The following is a 16,778-nucleotide window of genomic DNA, read 5'->3' on the forward strand; positions in this document are numbered from 1 at the left end:
TGATGTTGCTTTATATTTCAACGTGAAAAATAAAAGCAATCCAGAGACCTTTCATGAGCTCCCAATATGGTATTTCCCTACCTTCATCTGTGTCTATAGATTCAATTGTCTCTCGTATTCCTATCTTAGAACAATCACTTGTGCACTAGATTCCATTTGAACTCATCCACTTAGGAATAGTATCTCAGTCATTATACTGTCTCCTGTATCAAATTTTCATATTTTACTGGATCATTTCCATTTTGTATATTATTTTCTCTCTCTCTCTCTCTCTCTCACACACACACACACACAAATACAAAACCTGTCTCTGCACTCCTTTTTCCTTTTCCAGCTTCTGTGCTATTTCTCTTCCTGAAAAAATGGCCTATATTCACCATCTCCAACCCAACGCCTCCTACTCTCTCTTAAACCCACTCCAATAAGCCTCTCATTTATCAAAAACGCTTGTTAAAGTCAACAAAACACTTATCCTAGTTAGCTTCTGGTCATCTTTTACATCTCAATCAAAACCCACTGAAATATTTTTCTACTAGGTCAATCCATCCATTAAATGCTGTCACCATTATATCACTTATCATGGTTGTAATTTTATATTTTTATGATTCTTTGATTAACAATACTTTTTTCCTTAATAGACTCTAAGCTTGGGAAAAGGAGACCCCGAGAAAATACCAGCTCAAAGGCACACCATGGATTATTGGTAGAATAAGGATTAGGATTAGTTGAATATACTGACAACCACCAAGCACCATGGTACACAGGTACATTCTGGGGGTTACAAGATGAATGAGACATGCCCCTCTTCTCCTAGTATAGGCCTTATAGAATCTTCACCATGTCAGGCTTTTTGCTACACACACACACACAAACACACACACACACATTCATTATGCTGTACAGCTGAAATGAATAAGATGGTATGCGAGGTCTGTCCAGAAGGTATCCAGCCATGTAATGTAAAAATAAGAGACATTTATTGAAGAAGATACAAGAGACAAGACATATTGTACACAGGACAATGGCGCCTTAGTCCCCTTCAAAGTAGGCACCTTGGGACCTCACACAGTTTTCCCAGTCGCCATCAGCTGCCCTGTTGTACTTTCCTGAATCTCATCAATGGTCTGAAATCTCTTCCCTTTCAAAGGTCATTTTAGCTTGGGGAAAAGCCAGAAGTCACAGAGCACCAAATCTGGACTGCAGGGGGGCTGAGTCACCTGGATGATTTGATATTTCACCAAAAAACTGTGTATAAGACGTGATGCATGAGCACACACATTGTTGTGGTGAAGCTGCCAATCACTATTTGTCCATAGCTGTGGCCTCTGAATCTCCTGAATAGTTTTCGCAGAAGAATGTTCAAGCTTAACACAAAATCTGATGCAGGTTCGTTGCTCTACTCACTCAGTCATTTTTATTGTGATGACCACACAGTACACATGCTCACTCAATGGTGTCTACCACCCCCACTGACTAGTACAGTGAGGTAGTCATTGTTCACACATGCACATTCCAGTCCACTCTCCTTGGCTGCCAGGTTACATCAATGTCATGCAACTGTTTTTGTAATATTAACAATGGCTTGTGTTTTTCCAGACAGGCCTCATATTATATCCCATTTTTAAAAAGCATTTATTTGAAATTACATTGCAGGCTTCAAAATAAAACTCTTTGATGCACATGAATCACTCATCACTGACCTACAATTTATGAAACAGGAAAAACATTGGGAGGAGTGGATAGGGCGATCAACTCAAAGTTATAACATTAAGATCCACTGTTAGTTGAAGACTATCAAGCAAGAAAGAAAAACCATTTCAGAAATGAAATTGTTAGAGAAACAGAACTTGAGTAATACAACTTTTAAGGAACCTACGGCATTAAAAAGATGTATGTCCAACAGTTGGAACGCTGCATACATTTTTAATTTATTTTAATTCTTTAATATGTTTTATTGATTATGCTATTACAGTTGCCCCAACTTCTCTCCCTTTGACCCCTCCACCTGGTACCCACCTTTCCCTTTGGCCCATGGGTTCATGTCCATGGGTTATGCATATCAGTTCTTTGGCTACTCCATTTCCTATACTGTTCTTAATAGGCCCCTGTCTATTCTGTAACTATTAATTTATCCTTCTTAGTCCCTGCATCTTTTCCCCTTTTTTCCCTCTTCCCCTTCCCAAAAGAGCAAAACACCAGGCAGAACTGTCCATAAACACACCCAATTAATCACTCTGTAAGTGACTTACTACTAAGGAGGTCATGATTTATTACTCAAAATGGGGCACTTTGGAAATAAAAAGAGGCACTATTAAAATTTATGCCAGGACACTAAATGTTTACCAGGCCTGTCCCAGGCAAAAAAGTAGGATCCATCATTGTCTTAGTAACCATCTTCCGCTCATCACACACAGAGAAAACCAGCAACTCATTCAGTCATACAAATGATTCCTCGGCAAATTAACCATAGCAGCCTGAATGGACAAAACACCGATCCAGCCTGGGCTCTATTTATGTCATTTTTACCCTGAATGAGCATGCTAACACTTACCATCTTCACTGAATAAAAATAAAGAGTCACTTGCTTTATCTACTTGTTTTCTTGCCCTTTCACACTGATCTATATTCAGTCTTTAGGAAGGCTGTTTCTATCTCAATCTGAAGTTTCATCCTAATGCTTAAGAGAGAATATATACTTCTATGTTAAGCTAAGTCAAAGAGAAAGTCATTCTCCAAATTTCCAGAGGTTTCAGTCTTCCCCCAAAGCGCAGCTGGCTTATATGAAACTTGTACAAGTGTGTGTCACCCCTTCTTTTATCAAAATGACTCTGAGGTCACCAACTGAAACATCATAGGGAAAACAAAGTCACTAGCCACAATACTTTATTGAAGTGATCACTACATATATCCTTCTGAGAAATGTTCTGAGCCATCCACTTGATGGTTACAAATGTATCAGGGTCTGTTTTATTGGTATATTTTTGCTGGGTTTGGCATGGGAAAAATCATGAATCAAATCAGAAAGGACTGATTTTAAAAAATCTATAAAAAGGAAGAATGAAACACTGCATTATTCAAATCAAGAAGACAATTCCATACAAGTCCAGCAAGGCAAATTGGCAAGTAGAAGTGAAATAATTTCTTATACAAAATGCAAAAAGTCAAAGGTGAATTACAAAAAATAAAATATTGGTCAGAAAATCATTACTACATAAAGCCACATAAGGATGACTATTAGTTGTTTTCTTTAAAGGGAAAATATATCAAACTATTTATTTTCTACTTATTCAGAAAGAAAAATTACGGAAGTTCTTGGAAAATACTTCTGATATTAGGTGAATTCTTTCTCCTCTGCTGTCTAGAAGTCACAAACATTTGACCTATTCTTGCCAATATGTGGAAACGAGGAAATAAAGCGTTTGGCCTTCAGCGGGACACTTACAACACCCGAATGAGGTCCAGAGTAATCCGAGATCGGGGAGCATCGATGTTGAGTACTTGGACCTCCACTCTTTCTCCAGGGCCCAGTCCAAGACTCCTTCTCTTCTTCGTCTTAGAGAGTTTTGCTTCTGTTATATTTCGTATGGGAATCAGCCCTGCTATCCCCACTCCTATATCCACAAAAATTCCAAATAAAGTGGCATTCTCAACTTTGCCTGTAAGAATTGTCCCAACCTGCAGATCTTTCAAGCAGACTATGCTTCTCTTGAAATCGGGTTTAACAAAATCTACAAGGAAAGGGGAAAAAGGAGATTTAGTGTAAATAATAAGGTACTGTACTTCCCAGACACAACATAACGGAGTGAATAAGTATTTATTGCATCTCACTTATGTGCCCAGACCAGTATTGAGCATTCAAGGACACAAAGGAGCTAAAGACAATAGGTCTGTCTTCAGAGAAAATGCATCCTAGTTGGAGAAACAGCATTTACACAGTAAAAACAATTCAAGAAAATTTACTCACTTTGTTCTCCTTAAACTCTATCTTGCTAACATGTGAACGTAAGTGCTCTATAAAGGACTCTTATTTTCCTCTTTATGAGGAGGTGATTAGAAAATATGCTTGTCCAACGAATACACAAGGCTAACTCACAGATACTGAGAAAGTAAGATCCTTCGAGACAGAAGATTGGGAGATTTTACCCAGGGCCTGGATTCTCAAACTTTTTAAGGGTGGTAGAAAGTAGTACACCAACATTTGGTTAAATGTGGATGAAATTCAAATGTTCTCCTGTCTCACTTCCCTTTACAAATTTGGAGCTCAGGATTTAATTTCTATCCATTTTGAATATATTTATTCAATCAAAATTTATGGATTCTTGATTATAGCTCAGAAACCCAGCTAGTACCTGGTCTGTCTTCTTTTAATTCAAGTTACCCAACAGTTATTAACTCCTATTATTATCTCCCGGCCAGGCACTGCTCACCCCAGCATATATTTCTCTGTTCATTAACACCATCACCCAAATGGGGGGCATAAAGCATGCCAAGGAATCATTATGGCTCTAGTTAAAACAAAACAAAAACAAAGGTTTTATGAGGGAGAAGGTTAGAACTAACAGTTTAAATGGGGCTTTTGGATTATCTCTGGATTCCATTTATCCATGCTCCTCTCCACCCCCTTTCCTAGGATTACTGAATGTTGATTCTAGTAACAAAGAACACATTCTATGCTTGGATCTCCTTTTACTAAGACCTCATTTTCCCCTCCACTCATTCCATTTCCTTTTCCTCCTCCACAGCTGTTGGCTTTATCCTGATTACTTGTTGAAGCGATCCTTTACATTTGTAGTAACAACTGCTCACCTCTCTGTTCCCCATCCTCAGCCCAACCACACTGAAATCATGATTTTTTAACAAACTCACCTTCTTCCTGTAAAACAAAACAAAAGCCCTCTTTAAACCTCAAATCTCATTTTCCTCATAAAATAGGAATATGCTAACACTGGAACTGATTCTGTAGAATTTCACCTGACGCCAAAGCAGTGAATTCCAAAAGCAAGAAACTTAACTGTAATGTAATGTTACACTGTAATGTTACACTGTAATGTTGACTATGTCAAAGGAAAATGAAACCAAGTCATTGATCGGGGTCAGAAGTAGGATGGTCTCCGAGGCCCCATAAGAATCATTTTTATGCTTGAAAACTATCGTCCCCACTTTTTCTTGTAGAGGTCCAGCTGGTACAGATTCCCCAAGGGTTCCTGATTAGCTGCTTTGTTTAATTTTACGTGGAAAATCAGAGTCAGGAACTACTTAACGTGTTCCTGAAGACAGCCTGGGCCACTGACAAATTAGAAAATGCTCCAGGTACCAGGCAAACTTTAACACTTTGTTTGGCAAGGTACATATTCACTGCCCAGTCACCAGGCTGCTTATGATGAACCCAATTATGGGAACTAACTAGCAACAGAATGTTAATAAAATAGGACTATGTCACTGAAAAAGCAGAACACAGGATTAGTAGAAGAATGAGGCATCCAGACGGGAAACACTTTGGAGAAAACGGAGAACAGAGATGTAACATAAATACTGTAGTGCAGAAACATCCAGAATACTACCTGCCCTTTCAAAAATACGACTATCTGCTTTCCCCTTGGGGATGTTTCAAGCATTAAAACAAAAAGTTCTCAAACGTCTTGAAAACCATGACTTACACTAGGGCACAGGTAAGTTGCAAGGTGTGTTTAAGGAGCCCTATTTGAAACTTCACTTGTCACAATAATAAAACTGCAGTAACCAGTAAGCTCAGTCCAGAGCCCAGGTGTATCTGGTCTCGGCTCAACCAGGGGTGTCGCAAGGGGAGGGTCGCTACTTAGCTATTTGTGACTTGACTGAGCCATATAATGTGAGAGCTGACCTAGGCCCTGAGCCCATCGGCACCAACACAGAACAGTGAAGACGGACGACAGCTCTAGAGCATGAGCCAACCTGCTAACGCAGGGGTAGTAGGCACACCACCCTCAAACCCCACCCTTTTTAAAACCATTGCTCTACCTAGTATTCTTGCTAAGTAACACTTTGGATGGACCTCCTGGAGGCTTCTAGCCTACGTTTTTGGCATTAGTCTTGGTGTTTTTATTTTATTTTACTTTTCTCCAACTTTAAGAAAAAAATATTTCAAACTTACTGAAAAGCTGAGGTAAAAGCACAGTGAGCTTGCTGGCTGGGTATGTTTTTATAATTCCCTGAAACCTTTTCAAAGAAGCATGTCTTAAGTACCTCAACACAGCCTAACCCAGAATGAAAAGAAGCAAGCCCTAAACATGTATCATAAAGCTGGTTATGAGGCAAGTGCAGATTCATTCAAATCTCAGGGCTTCCTATTCAGATTTCCTGGGGAAACTGACCTTTAATTCTTCCTCACCAGGTCACTGCTCTCAACAACTGTGGCTGTCATACATCCCTCACCATCTACCTGTGTTGAAAGCCGAGAGCACTTTTAATTAGAAGGAAAAATCAACAGAGAAAGTATCTTATTTGTTCAATGTGTTCATTGACACAAAATCTAGGAACTCAGAAGGCTGTACTTCAGGAAGAAGATTCACTTTTCAGTTTGTGAACTGAATGCTCTACCTTGGACTTCTGGTTCCTATTAGATAAAAAGGGTTACAGAAGGCTCATGAAAAACGTGAGCCTCCAAGCACACAGCAGCACATGTATAATGCATTTAGGGAATAAGCAGGGAACAAGGACTCTGGAGACCTGGTTTCTAGCTTTGGCTCCAGACGCTAACTAACTGAAATGACTGTGAAGGAAGGTCACTATGTTGGTTTTCTCATGTGTAGAACGGGAGAGCAGTACCTGCTTTGCCTGTGACATAGGACTTGTGAGGGCCATAGGAGGTAACAGGAGCTATGCATATAAAAGGTGCTATTTTTCAAGGTCAGTTGTTTACCTGTCCGGAAGTCAAAGCTCTCAGGTTGGCTGAGCCCATCTATGATGATCTGTAAGGTCTGTACTGTTGTTTGTAATCTTTCTGCAATTTTCTCTATTCCTTCCTTGTCAAGGGATGGCTTTAGTTTTTGCTGCATTTCAGGCTTTCCGATCTCACACAGTGTTCCTCCAACGAATGATAAAAACCTGCAGGGGGAAGAAAAGCCCAACACTTTTTAATAATGCTACTTATTTTCTAATTTCCTTATACAGATCACCCTAACATTCAGGCATCTCAATCGATCAGTTTTTATTTATTAGAAATCCACTATGTATCCCATGATGTAACAGACAGATCATCTTAGGAAAAAACAGGAGGGTGTGGGGGAGAGATGGATTTCGGTTCTTATGCTACTTTCCAATGAAGCACTTGTTCAGAATCAGCATCAGATACATTTTAAAGTGCAATGTTCATTAGAGTTTAGTATCATAAGGACACCTAGATTTGCCTCATGTTCCCTAAAATTTCGGTTAGGAAAACGTATTTGAACTTAAATTATTCTATACCATCAATGAATTGATGATACAAAATTCCCGCAAAATACCCACAAGCACTGCCAGTTTTTGAAAAATGAATTGCTCTATTCACGCACTGTTTCACTGCTTTTTACCTTTGTGTGCCCACAACGCCAGTGTTGCCTGTGCAAGCACACCATCGGCTTAATCATTTTCAAACCCTATCAACAGTCAAGCCTCACATGGTCTAATTTACATCAAGTACATTAAGTATATTCGACATCAGCAGGAAGAAAATACAGCAGGGCATCTCTTAAAGAAAAACCAACTCTCTTCTAAAATGGAAGTGATGGAAGCAAATAAGACTGCAATTATATAATCTTAAAATGAATATTATTTTTATAAACTTTATACATTATATAGCTGCAATATTTACAAAATACAAGTATCTGCCTTTCTCAATTTCCCTTTGCTATGTTTCTATTTCTATTGTTTGAACAGCTATCTCTCAATTACCTAGCTTTTGGAGTTTAGTAATAAATTAGTTAAGAAAAATAAAAAAAAAACAATTAAAAGGTTAAGATGTGTTTTCCTTCCATTTCATTTGATGATTGGGCTGTAGCTCACTTTCTTGATATCCCTTGGCTGGGTATTTTTCTACGTTATTAAGGTTCATTTCCTATGATTAATGGCACTTTAAAAATGTCAACACAGTAATCAGACAGTGATACTAATGCCCTCAAATCCATTCCTCTAAGGATGTCTCTGGAATACAAGAAGGGAAAAAAGGAAGTGTTGGAAGCTTGTCTATGAACAGAATTGGGATGTATCCCTTTTGGCAGGCTGCTGCATCATCACAAAAGGAATGCTCGTGATTTCCAGTGGTTTTGCATTGTTGTGTTCAACCAGAAAGGCCTCTTCACCAACAACCCACTACTGATAACCTGGGATCTGGTGGCGGAAGCTCTCGCACCTCTCAGTTAACCACCGGTCTCTGGGTTCAAATGTGCAACACTCCTGCGTTTCCACAGCCATATTCTTGGTCAAAAACAGACTCCCCCCAGACTAAAAAATTCTCTTGAGAATATATTTTGGTTAATGGTCTAATGAGAAGACCAAGTAGTTGGTGCCTGGTCTCCTGTGTCAGGAAGGAGCCTCCATCCAAACCGCTGGCCAGCGACACACACACTGTTGCTCTGTGTATCCACGGTGTCCCCAGCCCACCAGAGAGGCAGCCAGTATCTGTTAGTGCTGATGGATGGGCAGTAGCACATAAGGGCCCTGGTGACAGGGAACAGCTGCTGATGCTTTGACTGATGGGACAGGTGGTACATGACAACTTCTGCCCACAGCCAACTTCCTTGCTCAACTTTCAGAAGAATGGACGCCCTGCTGAGCAGGCTTCTCTGGTATTTACTCTGCTGCCTTGATTGCTCTGCTATTGCTATTTAGCAGAACATCGTTCAAATCCCCAAGACTCCAGCCTACAGCCAACTGTTAAAGTGCCAAAGAAGTGTATTTGTGAGCTATAAATCTCTAACCCTGAATAGCATTTTATAATTAATATAAGTGACTAGATGGCAGAGACTTCTCAAAGCACTATACCAGTGTTGGTCTCAATGACAGAAGCACTGGCTCAGGAGGTTTAAGGCTGTGTAAGTAACTGCTACCAAAGTCACTTCCACACAAAGAATTCGGTTTATAGTGATTGCAGATGTAAAAAGAAGATTGGTCTGTTTAACCTGAATGCGTATTTCATATACCATTTTCGTTTTCACACACAGAAGCCTGAGGGAACTGGCAACTGAAATCGATGAAAAAGGACCAAATCGTGCTCCTAGCTAATGCTTCATATCAATCAAACCTATTTTGAAATGACTATGGAACAAAGTCAAATGCTTCTTAATTGTGAAAACTTTTAAAAAGTTACAACAGGGTTGCAGAAAAAGGAAAACAGCACACAAAAGGGAAGAGGGACTATAAAATGAACTGGTAATGGCATTCAGATTGACCTCTATGTGACTGGATTTCAAATACATTTGACTGTGAATGAGCGGAAACAATGTTTTTTTACGCTGAATAGCCACTCAAACGTGTTCTTTAAATACCCTTAAACGTTTATTCTACATATTCTGAATGTTTACCCTAGAACTGAGTGTGATAAGCAATATCCAATACAAAGTCTCATTTTAGAATTAAGTATAAGTAATAGTCAATACAAAGTTCCTTCTGGCTCAAAAGTACCATAGAAAAATACACTGTACTTTATGATGCTTGGACACAGAATATAAGTGGACATGTACTGATAAATATGCACCAAGCATGATGCTAGTGCTTGAGAGAGCTTCTCCTTTAACCTTGATAATAATCCTAAAAGGTAGATGTCATTTCATACAAAAAAGGAACATTGAGGTTCAGGGAGGTGAAATAATTTTCGCAAGGCCACACAGCTATTTTCACTAACTGAAGGTTCGTGCCGTACACATCAGTGTGTGTCTTTTATAACTGCAGTTATGTCAAAAATTAAATTTCAATATTTAGTTAAGATATAAATCATAATACTTTTGTACTATTTCACCAACACAATTTAATGGCAGATTGCTTTCAAACATTAGACTGTTAACAGTGATAAGTCCCACAAAGAAGTTATTATATAAATGTATTTAAGTAGACAATTCTCTCAAAAGCCAATGAGTTATTAAAGTCAAAGTCTCATTTTCTCCACTGTCTTTGGAAGGCTATTTCAGTTTGCTGAGGACTGCTGTCTGAGCTGCTGTTTTTATTTAATATGTAATTCCACCCATCTTACTTAAAGTAAGAAAGTGGCATAAATGCAACAAATAAGCACATCAAGTTCCTCTAGCATGCAACTGCACAAAGTTAAAATACAGAACTTGCAGCAGAGATCATGCATGTTTTTCAAACAGAATGCTTTATAACCCAAAACCGTTGATATTTTCAACAGAAAATTGCTACAAATGCACTCAAAGTCTTTGTAAGAATTTTTCCTGAAAAATAAATTCTCAAAATTCATAAGAGTTCAGATATAGCCATGCAGTTTTATGTAACATTTCCAGCATGGAGAAAACAATTTAGGAGTCCAGGACTTGGTTCTTTAAGCAACATGATACCCCGCAGAGTGCAGAAGACCATGACGATGTGACACCATCACTTAGAAATGACTTACTATTAGCCCATATGGGTGGGCCAGGCACACAGGATTTATAACTCCACAAAGAACCACACCACAAGGGCCAAGGTCTAATTGTCATCTGCTTTTAACACTTTTAAGAGAGACGTTTGTACTTGTTTATTTTTATCCATTAGTTTTACTCAGCCTTAAAGTAATTACATCAATAAACAAAACATTAAATTGCAAGAGCAGTCATTTTAGAAATAAACAGGTACAGATGAAGCAGGTCATATGTAATAGAGGCAGAGTTTCAATGATGTACAATGAGAGCTGATACCCTAGGAGAAGACCTGCCCTTCTTAACTGTGACTGTAGATTGAGCAGCGGGTCGCAAATGAAAATTCTGTAAAATAGTCTGTTACACTAAAAACCACAGGTAGTACATATTTTTAAATCTGCTGCAATTAATATTAAAGACTGACTATAACTTCGAACGTGGCAAAAGAGAAAAACCTGCTCCCTCTCGTACCCTGTCCATGGGGAGCTGACCGTACACAGGGGGGCAGGGAGCAGCACACATTTTGTTAAGAAGGGAGCACTGGCTCGACTGAGCGCACCTGCTGTTTCCGCAGTCAGCTGGAAGGGACAGCGAAGTGAATTGCACTGTAGCCATCAGTAATGAATCTTCTCAAACTTCTAACCTCTTTATTAAACTGAGACCCTGAACTGGGCCAGAACCCTTAAAAATCTTAGCTGGTGCAAAATTCATGAGCAATAGTAAGTTCAAGGAGAATGCATTTATGGAGAGGCCCCCAGAACCACCTACAGTGCCGTAGAAGCTAGTAGCTAAGTGAGGATAATATTTAAATAGCTTTTCTTAGCACATTATCAACCACAGAAAGTTAGAGTGAGTCATTTGAATCATTTTTCACAAGAACTTACAGCTGACTGGCTTTTAAAAATTTACATACTGAAGACAAACTTTTAAAAATTATAACCCTTTCTGCCCTGGCCAGTGTGGCTCAGCTGGTTGGAGTGTCATCCTCTACACCAAAAGGTTGGGGGGTTCAATTCCTGGTCAGGACACATATCTAGGTTATGGGTTCGATCCACGATTGAGATGCTAATGGGAGGCAACCAATCGATGTTACTCACATTGATATTTTGCTCTCCCCTTTTTCTCTTTGTAAAATCGATGAAATATATTTTTAAAAATTCTTTAAATAAAAAAAAATTTTTTTTTAAATGTAACCCTTTCAGAAAGGGTAATGGGGTTCTAAAAGTCCTTGAAGAATTTGATCTATAAGTATAGTTTTAAATGGTATGCAGCTAGCTGGGTGGCAGAGGGGGCGATTTTAGCGTCATTGGCTTGGTACCATTTGAAGTCTATGGGGCACCTCCTGCATCTAAAGACACTCCTGCATCTATGAATAGCAGGGAAAACAAAACAAAACAAAACCCAAGAGGAACTGGAAAGGATAAGCTACTGTCAGTTAAGGAATGCAGTCTGTCTTCCAAAAAGTTTGTAAGTATCAGACCGTTACCTCCTTCTAACTTCAGTAGAACTTATTGTTTCCTTCTTTTTGAGAGGTCTGCTATACATGTATGGAAACTGGATATTTGATGCATGTTACATTAATTGTATGTAGAACAACGCATCCTTAGAAAGTTGTTTTATTTTCTTTAAGCAATTTAGAACACAGAATTAACTTTGTAAAAAAAAAAAAAAAAAAAAGAAGCCAGTTAAAATGTGCTTACACAGACATCGAAAAGATTTATGTTCATATAGTTACAAAGAAAATAGTTAAGACCAATGAAATAGCCAATGTCACAAAGAATAAATAGCAATGGTATTTATGTGGCTTTTCCTATTTCAGAACCACTTATAGAATGCTATATTGTGTGATTATAATATAATTAAAATTATAATTAAAAAAAACCAAATGTATATGAGCATATATATATACAAAGCGGGAGACATCATGTATTGAAATGCTGTGATTACTCTAAAGATTTCTATAATCCTGTTTCAGGAATTGCCTTAAAAATAAATGTATAAGTAACAAAGGAAAAACAGTTTTCTCACATTTTAAAAAACACAGCTCCCCATCAAAAGAACCAAAAATTACTCTTAACAACCTAATATTACTCAGCTTGATCATCCTCTTCCCGTTGAGTCTGGCTGTTTCAAACTCACATATCACACATCCTTAAATAATAAAGATTTGTTCAAATCAAGGCTCTTCAACGGAATGTGACAAAATGCTGGAGCCAACTGAGAATAATTTAGAAAAGCATATCCAGCTTTCTTCATTAAGTATTTATTTACAGTGGAGGAAGATCTGTGAAAGTTTGATAACAGAGCCTCCAATATAATGACATTATATTGGAATAATCTCCCACTTATATCTGCTCTTTTAGAGGCAAGGTAAATAGAGACTCTGAAAGTGCTCATAAAGATGATTTCATTTCATTTTCTCAAAAATTTATTGTGGCTGTAGATGTGCAGATAAAGGACTCAAAACTCATATTAAGTGACCTGCCCAAAGTTACACAGCTGAGACCACCAGGCTGTAACTAAGGTAAAAGTTGTCACACATCACATCTTCATTAGCACTCCTTACCCCTTTAGTTTGGGGGGTTTTCAATGCAGACAGAAGATTTAGGTCCCAGATAAAAATTTGGCTCCCAGGTCCACTGCCTGGGAGCAATTTATTATTTTTAAAACCAAATTCAAAAGGAGAAGGTTTGGCTCCGTTCAAGGCACCAAATAAGAGTTGGACCAAATTAAGTTAGTGGTTTCAAAGGCTGCAGACTCTCTAACAGCTCAAAAACACTGTTTAGAATTCATATAATTTAATTTACTGGCTGTAAAGCCATAACGTGGATTAGTGCCTGTGAATAGTTGAAAGAGAAGGGCAAATAAAAAAGCGGTACCCAGAAACACACGGGCTAGTGCCGGCAGAGACAAAATGAACCAGCTCCGGCACATGATGGGACGAAGCCCACGTACTAGGGTAACAGGACCTTCTTCCTTGGGAACAGCCTTTTTACACTGGATTCCATCCTGTCAAAAAATCCTCCTTTCACAAAGTTGAAAATGCTTAACACCTGCCATCTCCATGAATACCCTGGTCATCCTCTGAATGGACAGAGCCATTTTTATTCCATCTAAAGAGCATGCAATTGAGGTCAAAGTAATTTGCTCATGGTGACACAGAGTCAGAAGACAGGCTAAGATTAAAATCCATCATTCCACTGGGGACAGGAAGGAGGGAGGGAAGAGGGAGATGAGAGACTAAATCGATATCCTACTGAGTTTCAGGCTCCAGACTGAGTGATCTAAACCTGAAGAAGAAAAGAGAAGAAGGGCAAATACTTTGGCGATGGAAGAGACAAGCAAGCATGACTTTTTGGCTGGCCTGCCACTCCCTCACGCCTCCCCAGCTGAGTGCTGATTGGCTGCTCCAGATGTGCAGGAAATCATAGCTCCACATAAGCTAATGTAGGTAACTTATCGATACACATCCTAAAACATCAGTTATCAAAAACCAGCAATGATTCTGCCTTAGTTTTCATGTCTGAATCTGCCAACTTTTGTGAGACAAGTCCAGACAAATTAAAGATCTTTCAAATTTGCAAATAATTTCTTAGGTCTGTTAACTTAATTGTCATTTATTTTACAGCATTTGTATTTGGGTTTCTTTTCCGGCAAGGCTCCCACAAAGAAACATGTTTTTATCATTGCAGAAGTTAGTTGGCATGAGAACGCAGAATATAGCTGCAGTGAACTTTGAATGTGGGGAGGTGTGCTAGACATACTCAGCAGGCTAAACTGACTTACCCTTCAGAAAAATTACAAGCCATGGGGCTTCCAGGTCACAGTTGAAACTATGGATATTAAATCTGTGAATGTCATTGTTCTACTCCTGTTGCTTTGTTTTGAAATAAAAACAATCTGAACTTTTTGCATTTCAGCTGCTTATTAACCAGAAAACTTCTTTCATTTCTGGGCAGAAAGCTAAAGTTGGAAAGAATGTAATAAAGCCTCTGAAAGCGATTCTAAAAGAAGGGTTCAGAGACACTAAATCCTTGAACAGGAATGGGCAAGAAACAGACTGAGCTGTGCTCACTCATTAAAGGGCTTCAGCATGGTCCACTAGTCCTGTCTGTGTGGCAGAGAGCAAGGGAAAGCCTCTAAAGGGCCTCCCCACCCTGTTGTCCCCCAACTGCTTTTAGCCCAAGAGTCCAGTTGGGTCCCTGTACCTCATCACAGAAGACTTGCGTATCTGTTGGGTTAATGCCACCTTTCCCCCCACAGCCTTATTGAGATATAAATGACATATACTATAATTTGAAGGTGTAATGATTTGATACACTTAAGTAGTTGCAAAATGATCACCACCATATCATCAGCAAACACTTCGATTTGGTCATATAATCACCATTTTTGTGGCGAGAACATTTAAGATCTACTCACTAACTTTCAAGTATATCGTCGTCGGCAGCCGTCCGTCTCGAGAGACGATGGTGTAGCTTCTTAAGAGTCTATCTGCACCGCCGAGAATGGTTGTGCAGTCCGACTCGGGAGTGACACGGTATCTGTCTCCTCCCGGAAGTTTGTACCCTCTGACCAACTTTTGGTTTTAAAAACCTAACACAAGTTTTTGTATATTAAGAATAAACAGTGTTCGGTTTTTGTGCAGAAGATCCTCACCTCTCCAAGTATATTATTTTGTTGGGTTATGTGATTACTTCTGTCCCAAACCTGTATTTTGCATTAATGGTTGTATAAGGCCATACCACCCTGAATGCGCCTGATCTCTTCTAAATTAATGGTTGTTTATGCTCTGAAAACATACTTTCAACACTGATTGTAAGGGTCAGTAATAGGTACATCATCAATAATAAAGGAAATATCACAGATAATATTGCAGTGCAGATATTGGCACAAACCATTCCTTGATACACATTTACCTAGTCTGGGAGAATGGTACTCCGTGTCACATTCTCGCTACATAGGCTGCTAACCAATTCTAGAAACTAGTGTTTTAAAATTTCTCCCTAATGGCTGAAATGGAAATAATGATTAAATACTAGCTAATGCTTTATCAAAATGAGTGCCAAGAGGCAGTCTTGACATTAAATTTCCTGGCATTTTTCACGTTGAATCAAGAACATAACAACTTTCAAGCGTAACTATCTGGAGTGAATCAAATTCTTAATGCAGCAGATTCGTTGGGAGAGTGCCAGGTCCCCCTGTGACATGTACAAATCAGCATAATGTGCAGCGCAAAGCACGACCTCCTGGCACCTTACTCAAGGAAAAGGGGAAATCGGATACTTGCCTTTAGCTCTCTTGATCAACCAAAATGGTAGGACAAAAACAAAGAAGCATGGGGAACAGCAGCCTCTAAATTATGTCTGGGCTTCAGTCTATTCAAAACATAGCAGCAATTTTACTCCTGGCCCATATTACCCAACAATGAAATCACTCACACATGAGGACATCATCATCGTGACAATTTCTGGATGAGAGCAAATGGTAAGTAATCCTCTTTCATGGTCTGTCTTTGTTTTCTAGTCTGTAAAATCTAGGAAGGCTGGACTCTGAACTCAATACTCTGTGGAGGCATGAGATTCAATGTGGGGAGGTCCCCAAATCCCTTCAATCCTCAAGGGATTCTGAAAGAACGACTCACTCAGCATGTGGGACAGGCACCAGCAGAAAGAAGGATCTAGATGTTCTGTCAACAGTTCTGCTTACACAACTGTATTGACCTCAGCCAGTTTAGACGACAGAAAAAATATTTAGTTTGAAGTAAAGCTAGACATTTCATTCTGCTCCTTGACAATTAAGATTTTCAATTCCTGAGTAGTTCCCTTTCCTTAGTGTTCGTCTATGTAGCCATATTTACCTTTTCTATTTATCATTTATTATATCATTAAACAAATATTGCAATATTAATCTGCATTAAGGGCTGGGGACAGAATAAACCAGATTCATAAGATCCCTGCTCTCCTGGAGTTTATAGTCTATAATCATAACTAATCTTAAATTTAATTGCTACTAGCCTAGCAAATCTGGCATGAAATTCTCAGATGTATTATTATTATTATTATTATTATTATTATTATTATTATTTTGCCAGGAAAGGATAATTGGAGAGGCTCACAGCTTTACCTTAACCACAATATCCTACTGGGTCATTCTTTTGACCATCCAAGTCTATTATGAATAGGTGGGGTAAAG

General features: G+C 38.8%; 1 protein-coding gene across 3 annotated transcripts in view; it reads right to left on the reverse strand.

Annotated features, from left to right (window-relative positions):
- Positions 1 to 955: 955 nt before the first annotated feature.
- SRBD1 (S1 RNA binding domain 1) overlaps positions 956 to 16,778 on the reverse strand; it is a 206,565-nt gene continuing 190,742 nt past the window's right edge. For all 3 annotated transcript variants that reach the window (XM_090281240.1, XM_090281239.1, XM_090281238.1), the window contains 2 exons: positions 6,899 to 7,083; positions 956 to 3,728 (listed from right to left, as the gene is read on the reverse strand). In XM_090281240.1, the coding sequence (XP_090137366.1) occupies positions 3,439 to 3,728; positions 6,899 to 7,083 (475 nt within the window). In that variant the 3' untranslated portion in view covers positions 956 to 3,438. The remainder of the gene's footprint in view (positions 3,729 to 6,898; positions 7,084 to 16,778) is intronic.

Source organism: Furipterus horrens, unplaced genomic scaffold (assembly GCF_987537825.1).
Source record: "Furipterus horrens unplaced genomic scaffold, mFurHor1.1.pri manual_scaffold_6, whole genome shotgun sequence".
In the NCBI taxonomy this organism is placed as follows: Eukaryota; Metazoa; Chordata; class Mammalia; order Chiroptera; family Furipteridae; genus Furipterus; species Furipterus horrens.